Source organism: Telopea speciosissima, chromosome 2 (assembly GCF_018873765.1).
Source record: "Telopea speciosissima isolate NSW1024214 ecotype Mountain lineage chromosome 2, Tspe_v1, whole genome shotgun sequence".
NCBI lineage: Eukaryota > Viridiplantae > Streptophyta > Magnoliopsida > Proteales > Proteaceae > Telopea > Telopea speciosissima.
Window position 1 is genome coordinate 65,531,540 of NC_057917.1, and position 11,988 is coordinate 65,543,527.

An 11,988-nucleotide genomic window follows, 5' to 3' on the forward strand; every position below is an offset into this window, starting at 1 on the left:
CTCAAAGTTGAAAAAAAAATGGAATCGCATAGCTGTAATTAACCAAATAGTGGAGCGTCAAATGAAGGAATTAGTATTTATAGATGGGGGACATACTTGGAAGGCATGGTAAAATATGGACATAAGGAGATAGGTAAAGAAGTGAGAGGCAAAAGAGGAAAACTAACTTAAAAAAAAAAAGATATGGACAGGAGACAAGAAGGTAACGTGACTGTCTTCTTCTCCTCGACAGTCACGCAACCACCAAAGCAAACAAATGGCAAGAAAACAAACTCAAAGAAAGAAACCCATTCGTAATAGAAAACCTGAAAATCGAAGAATAGCAGTGGTCTCCCATCTTCAGCTTGAACCAGAGGCGGAACTTGGGAATTGCTCGTACCAATATCACTTCAGAAGGCTCTGGTAGGTCAAATCGAACCAAGAATCCAAGCAAACAACAACCAATCGAAGCACACAACAACCAATCTCAATCGCAATTCCAGCAAGACCAGAAGCAAATCAAAATGGGATTTAGAAGCAACCACATCTTTATCCTTCAAGAGACGCAAGCAGGGAAATAACTATCTTCAACGACAACCGACAGCCCCGCTATCGAGAACCAATACCTTTCCAGATGCAAGCTTGATTCCAAAAACCCCTAGACGGTAACCCACAAATTCTCCATCCAAGCACGAAGTAGCAAAAGTATGGCAGCAAAATCGATTCAAGATCAGCAAATCAATTCAACCATAGCACATATTGAAACACTTAGCAACAAGATTAGTGGTGTTGCTATCGAATCAGATCGAAGAAACACTTAGCAAAACCTAGCAGCAGAACAACCTCCAGTCTACAAACGATAGCAGTATATTTTCAATCGTCTCAATATACGAAACCCTTGTTCAGGAACAGTAGAAATACTTGATCACTCTCAATAGCAGTAGCAGCAGCAAATCGATAGGCACATGCTTCATCATACAAGAATCTTCATTGAAACCAAACGAATTTAAAAACGACTCTCAAACCGACAACTGGTTAAAGAATCCCAGAACCTGTAACCAGCGCCTGGCAAAGAGAAGAGAGAAGAGAGAAGAGAGAAGAGAGAACGAGATGGAGAAGAAGAGAGAACAATGGGAGAAAAGGGTTGTGCGATAGAATATGTATTCTACCGTACTAGCCAATATATATTTGTATTAAACCAAAACAGAATTACAAAAGGAATATCACTCTTACCTAATTAAACCTAAAGTCTAAAACAAAAAATTTACTTAGACTAGGAAACTAACAATTAAGACATAAACTAATAAAGGAAACCACGATAGGGGGACTCCCCCTATCGTGTTACATATCTCTTAACACACATAAAGGATGATTTTAAAATACCAAATACAACATAAACTAAATAAGGAAGCAGTACCCAATTTGCAGAGAAGACAAGACTGATCATGATCTGGCAGTGATTGAGAACTCCATTGTATTCATGCTTAGGATTGTTGGACCTGCAGCTTCGCTAGGTACTGATGATTGTTCATCAGTAGCTAAGAAAGGCTTTGGTGGCATTTCTAAAAGTTCCTGACTCCCTTCTAGCATCTCCATAACTTTGGTCATAGAAGGACGATCCACAGGCTTTAGCTGAGTGCACCATAATGCCACAATGATCAACTTCTTCGCGATTTCCTTCTCATCCTCTGTGTTATATCTCAATTCCATGTCTTCCCCTTGTTCAAGCCTGTTGTAAACCCATGATGGGAAGTAAATCTGGCTTGTCTTCTCCACAAATGCATTCAAATTTTTCCTTCTCCCTGCCATTTCCATCAACATCATTCCAAAACTATAAACATCAGATTTGTATGATACGCCTCCAATGTTAGGGTAAATTAGTTCTGGGGCCATGTACCCTATGGTTCCTCTAACAGCAGTGACTGACACTGTGTTGTCATTTGTTGGGTACAATTTTGCAAGTCCAAAATCTGCAATTTTAGGTTGAAAATTCTCATCAAGAAGAATGTTATGAGGCTTAATGTCAAAGTGAAGAATCTGCATGTCACAACCTCGATGCAAATATTCGATCCCGCGAGCTATCCCTAACGCAATCTCATATGTCCTTTCCCAACTTAATATATCGTTGATGTCGCCTTCTTGGGAATATATATACTTATCCAAAGACCCATTAGGCATGAATTCATAGATAAGAGCTCTTTTTAATCCCTCAGAGCAAAACCCAATTAGTCTGACAATATTGACATGATGAATTCTTCCAATAGTAGCAACTTCATTCATGAAGTCTTGCCCATTTGCTTTGGATTTTCCAAGCATCTTTATTGCAACTAGACTTCCACTTGTGAGCTTTCCTTTGAACACTGAGCCAAAGCCTCCTTCGCCTAATTTTTCTTTAAAATTGTTAGCCATCTTCTTGATATGGACATAAGAGTACCTTGTTGGGGTTTGATTCTTGTAACTACTTAAGAACTCTTCAACTGTAGTATCCATCCATAAATGCCTTCTTCTAAATTTACGGAACAAAAATGCAGAAATACATAAAATGCCAATGAGCTCCCTTCCTCCTAAAATGTAACATGCTGCAGGTGGAGAAACAGATACATTAATTAATATGAGTACTTCGTCACCCTTTAAAGAATGATTCTTAATTATGGTAGGCAATATTTTTGGATAATCTTACCAAAGTTCCTGCCTTGATGAGTTTCTGTCAAACAATTAAAATCCAAAGAGAAAAGAATCAGAAAATGTGCCAGGGAAATTTCTTTCTATAGTAGAGGAAAATGACCATTCAAGGAAATTATTTTAGCAAAAGAATAATAAAAAAACATTACCGATGAACAAGGAATATAAATCCCGACGAAGTTCTGCGTTACTTGACGAAAGTTGTAATAGAAACATGGTAAACATAAGAAAGGACAGCCATGTATTTATTCCAGAAACCAGGACACAGACACTTAGTTATGTTTAATATCATTTAAGTAAATGTTTTTGTGTTTGTATTTCATTTACTTAAGTAAATGTTTTTGTATTTATATTTTATTTACTTAAGATATTATTCATAAATAAGCAAATACCCTTTATTTGAATCCAATAAAAATAGTTAAAAATTCAAATTCCAAAAGGAAAAAAAAAAATCAACCCCCTAGTTCAAGAACAAAAACCTGAATTTTCGACGGTGGGTGCAACTTTCAATTTTCTAATGCTGAGGTTTTTCTTAAATCTAAAAATTCAATGAATCTTAATATGATAAAACATTGCTAAAAACCAAAAGTGCGGTAAAATTTTCATTTGTTTTGATGTCCAAACAAATACTTTCATTCAGAGCGATTTTGACAGCATTCGCACACACCAAGTTAAGTTTGACTAGTTTGATAGCTTTCCAACAAGTCCAGGATTGTTTAAATCTCATTTATATTGAAGGAGTTATATTCTGGTCAAACCTTATTCGATACCATGTCCAAGAACAATATACAATATCAAACTTAGATCAAAACCACAAGTAATATTTTTAGTATTCTTTATGCGAAATTAATGCATGGATTGAGCTTAAAATGTCAAAAATAGGTAGCACAACAAGAATTAGGGAAAAACAAACACAACTTCAAGGCCTCGAAACTAAGGTTCGAGTTAGCCTGGAAAAAGTCTGACATTTCTTCCCCCATTCGTTCTTTAGTTTTTACTCATCTAGCAATACAGCTAAAAATCTTTGATGAGTTCCCAATAATGAATGGGCGGATTGATGAATTGTACGTTTGATTCTGATCGAAATCAGCCTCGGGCATGATCGATCCCAAATCTAGCCTATCCGATATGACCGATTCATGTCAAGAAACATGATCAGAATCATTGAGTATTCAAATCCATGGACCGATACAAGGATTCCTGGGATCAATTCCAGCCGATTCCGTGTTCTAAAACCCTGGTAAAAACTAAAAACCCATAGCACCGTCACCAGACTTATCGCAGAATAGAACAACCGAAAAGGATGGAGATAAGATTTCGCCAGGAAAAAAATAAAATTCCAAAATCCGTCCACCTGGACATGTGGCTAAATTAGATGTGCGAAGGAAGAAGACTTACAGCGAAGAGATGAAAATCTCTTCTTGTAGCAGTAAGTAAGACAATCCGAGTTGTGTTCCAAACCGTCATATGAATAATCCTGATTGGAGGTATCAAAACAGTCGACCCCATGAACCCAGCAGTCTCTGCATAAATGTAAGGGATCATCCCATGATAGATCAAAGCCCGTCTGTAGAATAGATCGAATGTAGGAATGATTCAGGGCATGACGACTGAAATTTTCTCTACAAATCATTGGATCAGCAACTGAAAAAGCAGCAATGACGTTGCAGTTCTTTTGGAGATTCCAAGCAGTCGTTGCTGCTGATGGGTAGTACTCAGACCAGTTCGTAAAAACAGAGTAAATATGCCAAGAAGAAGAGGAACTATTGCTTCTGTTGTTGTTGAAAGGGCAAGGCGTAGCAGAGGGTATGTAGTAGAAATTGTCTTCCACCGGAGCTGAACAATTCACGAAAACAATATTGCCATACGACAACAAAGGCGTATCCCAGACGATTGGATTAGCAAGCAAGAGTTCACTTGGCTTCAGGACAGTCGGTGGAGAGGGGCAGTAGTTGTCCTTCTCTATAGCAGAATGGACGACTCGAATTTGCAAAGCTTCGTAATAGATGTGCTTGACGACATATTTCTGGGAGTTAATCAGCAAGATTGTTTGATTGTTCTCGCAAGTGAGTTCATAGAAAGAATCACCGCAATTACTGGGATCGCCTTTTAATCGAAAAGGGTAGGAGATGTTGTGGATATCTCCACAGTATGAAGAACATTTTGGTCCCTCATCAACGACCGCAACCACTCTGGAAGAAGCAAGAACAAGAACCATCATCATCATCATGGTCACTACCAGGTTATATATGAAACCGAATTCCTTTCCACCTATTAATCTCATCGGGAGATTCTGGAAGGGAAGTTGGAATTGAATCTCTTATGAGTTTAGAAGATGGATGGTTAACTCATAAGAAAGAATCAATTAATCTTAGAGGTTCGACAATTTTTGAAACCCAGCCAGTCCTTCCATCCATCAAACCATCATTGGTTGAGCTGGATGTAACCAAACTTCTTCTGGTGCTTTTCCGCTTGAAAACATTTGCCTTCTTGGCCGTGGTTTGAGTCAAGTCGATTTATGATTTATCCCTCTCTCAAACTGCGGTGAAAGGGTGAAAATAAGCCAAAATTTCATCCCTCGCCACTGATGATGTGTTTGTGTTGATAAAACTATCTATTTACTGTTTGAGTTTATAAACTTAACCAAAACAGTGTTACACCCTCAATCATGCATGTTTTTTGACCGTTTTACCCCTCAACCTCGCCTTCTCGATCACCTTGTCCTAGGGGTGTAAGTTTGGCCCCCTATCGGCCTGATCCCACCCTGAGCCCGAAGAGGGCTTGGCTGGATTTTTCAACCCTAAGGACGGGTTAAGGTTGAAATTTTCAGGCTCAGGGTTGGGCTGGGCCAGGGTTGAGGCCTCGAGCTAAGCCCAGCCTGACCCGGTCTTGTGTTAGGTTATGTTTTACAATTTATTGATTACATTTTGTAATTTTTATTTTGTATTTAATATCTGTTGGTCTACCAAAAAAAGGCTAATTATCTATTGAACAATCAAACCCTAGCGAGAGTAAGGGTCAATCAGGGCCGGGCCAATCAAGGCCAGCCAAGCCCTAGCGAGAGTAAGGGTCAATCAAGGCCAATCATGGCCGGGCTGGGCTGGGTTGAGCCCGACAGGGTTGGGCTTGGGTTGAACTAAGAGGACTCAGAGTTGGGTTAGGATTTTAAAAAACCTGTTCCAACCCAACCCTGTTTCACCGGCATGTCCATTGTAATCCTCTTGCCCCACCATCCTACATCATATCTTCCGCCCACCACCGACCTAAACCCCCACAGGAACCTCTACAGTGTATTGTTCCTCCATCGACAAACCCTCCAGCACCCCTGCAGGAATAGGGGAAGGTGGGGCTGGGCGTAGTGAGGTTGTAGAGGTGTTGGGTATCCGGGGCGAGAGGGATTGGAGGGGGTGGAGCGGAAGGATTGCAGGGATAGGGGAAGGTGGGGCTGGGCATAGTGAGGTTGCAGAGGTGTTGGGTATACGGGGTGAGAGGGATTGCAGGGGGTGGAGCGGAAGGATTGTAGGGAATGGGCGGGAGGATTGCAGGGGTGGGGCGTGAGGAAGAACGGGGTGGGAGAGGTTACAGCAGAGGGACATGGTGATCGGAGAGGAATTTACTCCTCTTGGCGACTCTTACCTCAGGGACGGTGTTGTGGGCCTTACTAGGAAGACGAAGGAGAGCTGACCAGAACCTCACATAGCTCTCAGAAATACTGGCTGGAGATTCTCTATCTTTCAAAGACGACGGTACCTCGGCATTGCGTTCGCTTTCTCTGCTCTGATGTTGCCCACATCGAATAAATCCATCGGCAGTTAAACCGAAAGATCAGAACAGTTTCTGGTTTTGTAATCTAAAGATAAAAAAACATGAGAAGTCGAAAAAACTGGGACTATTGTCAAGTCAAGGCATCAATCTCTGAGATTTGATGGTTATTTTTCTCCATCAGATGTCTTCAACCTCCAAATGTGTTTCTTGCAACTAATATTCAATTGAGCTATGTGAGCTTCTACACGACAAACACAAACTTTTGAGCTTCTTCTTTTAGTTTGTTTTTTGCACTAATTCCAGGAAAATCTTAGTTAAACTTGCACAAACAATGGGTGTTTTTGTTTTCCATCTCTGCAATTATTTGTTGTCTTATAGCACTTCAATGTGGCAGCACATGTATAGCCAAATAAGGAGAGAAAGAGAGCCAAGGGGTGGGCGGGTTTGCAAAAGAAGATGAGGGGTGGGTTGGGTTGGAGCAGGGCCGGGGTAGGGATGGGTTGGGTAGTAGGAAGGAGGGAGGTAGGGACAGGTGGGGGCGTGTGGATGCATGGGCATGGTGGGAGCAGGGGTGGCAGGAAGAAGGTGATTCAGAGCAGGTGGTCTAGTCAGAAAAGATTGGAGAAGGGGCTAGGTGGGGGTAAAACTGTCAAAAAAGGTCTTTAGTGAGGGTGCAACCACTATTTTGGGTAGTTTTGTAAACACAAACCTAATAGTGGCTAATCAGGTAATTTTCCTTTTTTATGGGATTTCGTTTTTTTAAGAGTTAAAGGGAAAATAGTGATCTCTAATTCAATAAATTCTTTGCACGGCCCACACATTGGAAGGTCTTCCTATGTGGCCCACATAATTGTGCCACATGGAAGGGTTTTCATGTGACACCTTGACCATTTGGATAACTATGGCATGGTCAGGATTGCCCAAATGTAAGATTTTAGAGTTGAAGTAAACCATTTGTCTTGTTTATTAATGAGGAGATCATTGTTTGGTCATGTAGCACTTGTACCAATGCAAAGGCTAATGAGAGCACACACAAAAACATCAACATAGTTGCGATTTTTTATTTCAGAGGAGAGCCCCACACGACGAGGTAGCGTTCTTTTTTTGTTGTTTATTTATTTTCAACTATATCAAGATATTCTTTTTCCTAGTGGGTTCTTAAAGCTTATAATTTGACACATGGCCAGTTTTGTTGAATGGAGGGTTAGATTAATAAAGACAAAGGATCAGATCGTAAGGGAAGAATTATCAACCCATTTTAATGACTAGCCACCATGTATGACTCGTGACAAAACTCAGTTGTGCACAATCCATTCTCTGGAGTTGAGGGCGAAGCAGTTGCATTATTTGGTAATGTGTGTTCCATGTACTGATTTAAAGATCATTAGATGGAAGCATGTTAGTCTTGATGCCGTGTTGAACACTCTTAGAGTGCGTTTGGTAACGATCTGAAGAACGTTCTTTGGCGTCTTTTTATTAGGACCTCTTCCTCCACATCCAATAAGACAAAGAAGTTGAAAAGTCTTTCCATGACCTTCAAGTCAAGTCGATTCATCTCCTCTAAAACTGTGATGAAAGGCAGAAATTAGCCAAAATTTCATTGTCTTGGAAAGGGAAGGGCAGGAATAATGTCCACTGCAATAATATCTTGCACTGCCCACATTGGAAAGCCTTTCCACTTGGTACGTCCATCTTTTTTATTTTTTGGTAACTGGTACGTCGTCCGAGTTTCTCTCCACCCACATTGAATGGGATGGTGATTGAGATCCTAGGATACTAAAACCCTATTCGGGTTTGTGAGGCTTAGGATGGTGGGTGAACCGTCCTTTATAGGTGGAGGAAAACTTTGTCCATATTTATATGGGAGACCGATAAACACACCACCAGCGTGCCACACCAATGGAGGAGGGAGATTGGCATCATACACATGTTTTAGTGCATGGTATTGGTCAATTTGAAAACCGATACGGTACCAGATCGATATCGACAAGGATTGGCCGTATCGGACAAATTTGCCCTTGATTTTCCTTTAAAAATAGATTTTTTTAACCAATTTACCCCCTTGCCCTTACGGTGTCACCAATACGGGATCGGCAAAGTGCAAAATAGGTACGGATCGCCCGATTCAAACGAACTGATACAGATACTTCTGAGAGGCTTGGCTGATAGAGCCGAAGTTGTTATCCCTCTCCTCTTATCTTCTATCTTCTTCTTTCTTGGTTATCTTTCTCTCTCAATCGAGCCACACCCCTGCTGCCACTTATGATTGTGATTTGTGTGCTGCTGCCATTATTGAGAAGGGCCTGGAACAATTCCCAATAACTCCAAAGGTTGTTAAATTAGAAAAGACAAATCATCATATTGGAAGATTGATCCACCAAATTGTTGTTATGACAAAAACGTTTTTAAATTCATAAATTGTTATACATTTCTATTTTTGTTATAAAAAACAAATGAAACAAAACAGATTCTCAAACGTGTTTTCTGTGCTAATTGTGTGCTAAAAACATTAATAGCACAGAAACAACAGAAAAATAACGTTGTCAAACGGTACCTTAGTGTTGTATTCACCAGCAAAAGTCACCACTACAATAACAACTATTTAAGATGATGGTAACATACTTTCCATCGTCTTTAATTATATATGGTGATGGTAATGTACAACTTACAACCGTTGCCTAGTATCCTTATGGGAAAAAGATCTCTACTTCTTGGTACTTCCTACACCCTCTCACAAGGCACTGTGAGATGACGTCTCTGTCCGACTGCCCTTGGGGTAGATACCCAAGCCTGCTCACCCATTGGCTCAAACGCTTGTGTAGAGACCTTGCGACCAAGTAGAGATCTTTTGCCCTATTTTTATCTACGATGGTACAATTAAATATATCTGTCACTGAAAAAATATTATTCGCGATTGTAAAATTATGTCCATATCTGAAAATAATATTCATTTCCATAATGGTATACAATTAAATATATCTATCACTGAAAAATATTATTCGCGACTGTATAATTATATCCGTAGCTGAAAAAAAGATATTTCATTTAAGTGAAATGAATCAACCCATTGGAGGGCGATTTACAATACTCCCGGTTGGACCATAGGAGATGACTACAGTCTTAAAGACGGTACCAAGTAACACGGCTCAGCCCGCAGTATTTCTGACATAATTTCTGTTACGGGTTTAGATAGTTGGAAAGTTCTTCTAGTACTGTAAAACAATTTTCTATTTCATTTAAGTATGTTCTCTCAATATTCTGATTTATTTATTGATGTAATTTAATAGTAACATATTAGGACTAGAATAGATAAGTCCTCTAATTTTTCTTAGTTAAACACTTTACCAGATTAACTTTTCGGTGTTTCACCAAAATAAAACTTGCTTTGACATTCACTATTGCTAATACTAATGTTGCCCTCCCTTCAAATGTTAATAATACAGAAGAGTCTCATCCAATATTTGCTTAATTTGCCAGATTTACAAAACCATTAGCTAGCTAGCTAGCTAGCTAGCCTAGTCAAATATTTCATGAATACATTAATTCAGCATCAAAGTTCGGTTGCAGAGACATTTCACTCTTCCTCAGATATAACTGTCAGCTTTGTATCATATTTCTTCTCAAGACAGCATGTGGTAACATTTGGTGCTGATGTTGATGTTGAATTAAATGGGTTTGGTGGCATTGTTAAGCTTTCCATATTTCCTTCTAACATTTGAAGAACAGTTTTCATAGTCGGACGATCTACTGGGTACCATTGTATGCACCATATCGCCGCTATTGTTAGTTTCTTGGCAATCTTGGGATCTCCTTCCACAGCCATCTCAACTCCCAAATCTTCCCCTGTTTCTAGACGATTATAAATCCATTCTGGGAAGTACACTTGACTCGAGTTCTCCACAGTGGCATCGATGTTCTTCCTTCCACCCACCATTTCTAGCAACAACATTCCAAAACTATAGACATCAGATTTGTAAGAAACATTCCCAAAGTTCCTAGAGAATACTTCAGGTGCTATGTAACCCATTGTCCCTCTAGTTGCTGTCATAGAAACAATGCTTTGCCCCTTCATACATAACTTTGCTAACCCAAAATCGGATATCTTGGGGTTGAAATTGTCGTCGAGCAAAATATTATGAGGTTTGATATCGAAATGAAGGATACGTTGTTCACATCCTTGATGAAGATATTCAATTCCTCTAGCTATCCCAATTGCAATATCTTGAAGCTTCAACCAACCTAATAATGCAGGATTATTAGAATCTTTAGAGAAAATGAACTTCTCTAGTGACTCATTTGGCATGAATTCATAGAGTAGAGCTCGCTTGAACCCTTCTGAGCAAAAACCCAAAAGGCGAACCACATTGACGTGGTGAATTCGACCAATGGTACAGACTTCATTAATAATCTCAACCCCATCATCACCTCCAAAAGATTTAAGAACCTTTACAGCAACAAGAGTCCCATTAGGGAGGCTGCCTCTGAATACACTACCATAACCTCCTTCACCCAACTTGGTTTTAAATTGTTGGGTCATTCTTTTGACATCTGAATAAGAGTATCTTGTTGGCATCAGAGAGTTGTAGTCTAGCAAGAACTTTTCCACCTTAAGTTGATTCTCCATTTCCTTCTTTCTGTCCAATTCTCTGGACCAATAAACCTTAATGCTGATGCTTATTAGTACTAGAAGAAGAAAAAAGGATGCCCACACCTACATTTGCATTCAAAAAAAAAAATCACTAATAAGATACAAATCGTAACTTAACTCTATAAAGTTGACATGTATGCAAACACATTGATCAATGAGAAAGTATAAATTACCTGTAATTATATACTTGATTAACAGCGCACCTGCATGGAATAAATGCAAGAATTTAGCACCAATTAATGCTAATCTGTACTCCACTATAATTGGAAATTACAAGTCATATACTCAATCTGATTTTTCTTCATGAAATTGTTCAGATATGAACCCTCTATGTATTGTTTCTGATCCAGGGAGCACAAACCATTTAGAGATCTTACAAATTTACCATGCTTTTAAGATTCAAAGTATTATTAACCTTAAATTAATTATGTAATTAAAATTATGAAATGGTTTTGCTGAATGGTATTTTCACTAAAATGGAATCCATAGGTGGCAAACATATCACATACATAGCAGCAGCTAGTTGAATTGAATGGGGCTGAAATTCTGAGAAAGAGACTATGTAACTCTATTAATTTAAAAGGTACCTTTTCCATGGCGTGGTTTGTTATAACATCGTAATTTCCTACTAGTTTCATTGACTAGCAAATAGTAATGCTCGGGGTTGCTGGAGTTGCTCATGCAAGGGATGGGGACTTGAAAGAGGCCTCCTTTTGCATCATCTTTTGATGAACAATCAAAGAATGTGATACCAGGGCCGTAATCATATGCAGTAGCATATTGGAAAGGTCTTGCATGATTTTTCAAGTAACAACGACCATAGATAGATTCGTCGACTGAACTAGAATGAGGAGGCATTGAGAAGTTGAGATCAAAGAGGAGGGCTGGAAAACAATTGTTGGAGTTAAAGATAC

The 11,988-nt window shown here is 39.3% G+C and overlaps 2 protein-coding genes across 2 annotated transcripts; both read right to left on the reverse strand.

Moving 5' to 3' along the window:
* Positions 1 to 1,343: 1,343 nt before the first annotated feature.
* LOC122651004 (LEAF RUST 10 DISEASE-RESISTANCE LOCUS RECEPTOR-LIKE PROTEIN KINASE-like 2.4) lies at positions 1,344 to 4,881 on the reverse strand. Its single transcript, XM_043844350.1, has 2 exons — positions 4,060 to 4,881; positions 1,344 to 2,654 (listed from the first exon to the last, which is right to left on the reverse strand). Exons 1-2 carry the CDS (start codon positions 4,877 to 4,879, stop codon positions 1,423 to 1,425), a joined length of 2,052 nt encoding a protein of 683 aa, XP_043700285.1. The 5' UTR covers positions 4,880 to 4,881; the 3' UTR covers positions 1,344 to 1,422.
* Positions 4,882 to 9,036: 4,155 nt separating this feature from the next.
* LOC122652982 (rust resistance kinase Lr10-like) lies at positions 9,037 to 11,200 on the reverse strand. Its single transcript, XM_043846885.1, has 2 exons — positions 9,998 to 11,200; positions 9,037 to 9,047 (listed from the first exon to the last, which is right to left on the reverse strand). The coding sequence occupies exon 1, from the start codon at positions 11,048 to 11,050 to the stop codon at positions 10,001 to 10,003; it is 1,050 nt and encodes a 349-aa protein (XP_043702820.1). The 5' UTR covers positions 11,051 to 11,200; the 3' UTR covers positions 9,037 to 9,047; positions 9,998 to 10,000.
* Between the last annotated feature and the right edge of the window lie 788 nt (positions 11,201 to 11,988).

Bases quoted from the DNA above. Each gene is read 5' to 3' on its own strand.
- LOC122652982 (XM_043846885.1), bottom strand. From the start codon at position 11,050: ATGGAGAATCAACTTAAGGTGGAAAAGTTCTTGCTAGACTACAACTCT.
- LOC122651004 (XM_043844350.1), bottom strand. From the start codon at position 4,879: ATGGTTCTTGTTCTTGCTTCTTCCAGAGTGGTTGCGGTCGTTGATGAG. The intron at 2,655-4,059 runs GTAAGTCTTCTT...AACTTTGGTAAG, and splicing joins GAGATTTTCATCTCTTCGCT to ATTATCCAAAAATATTGCCT.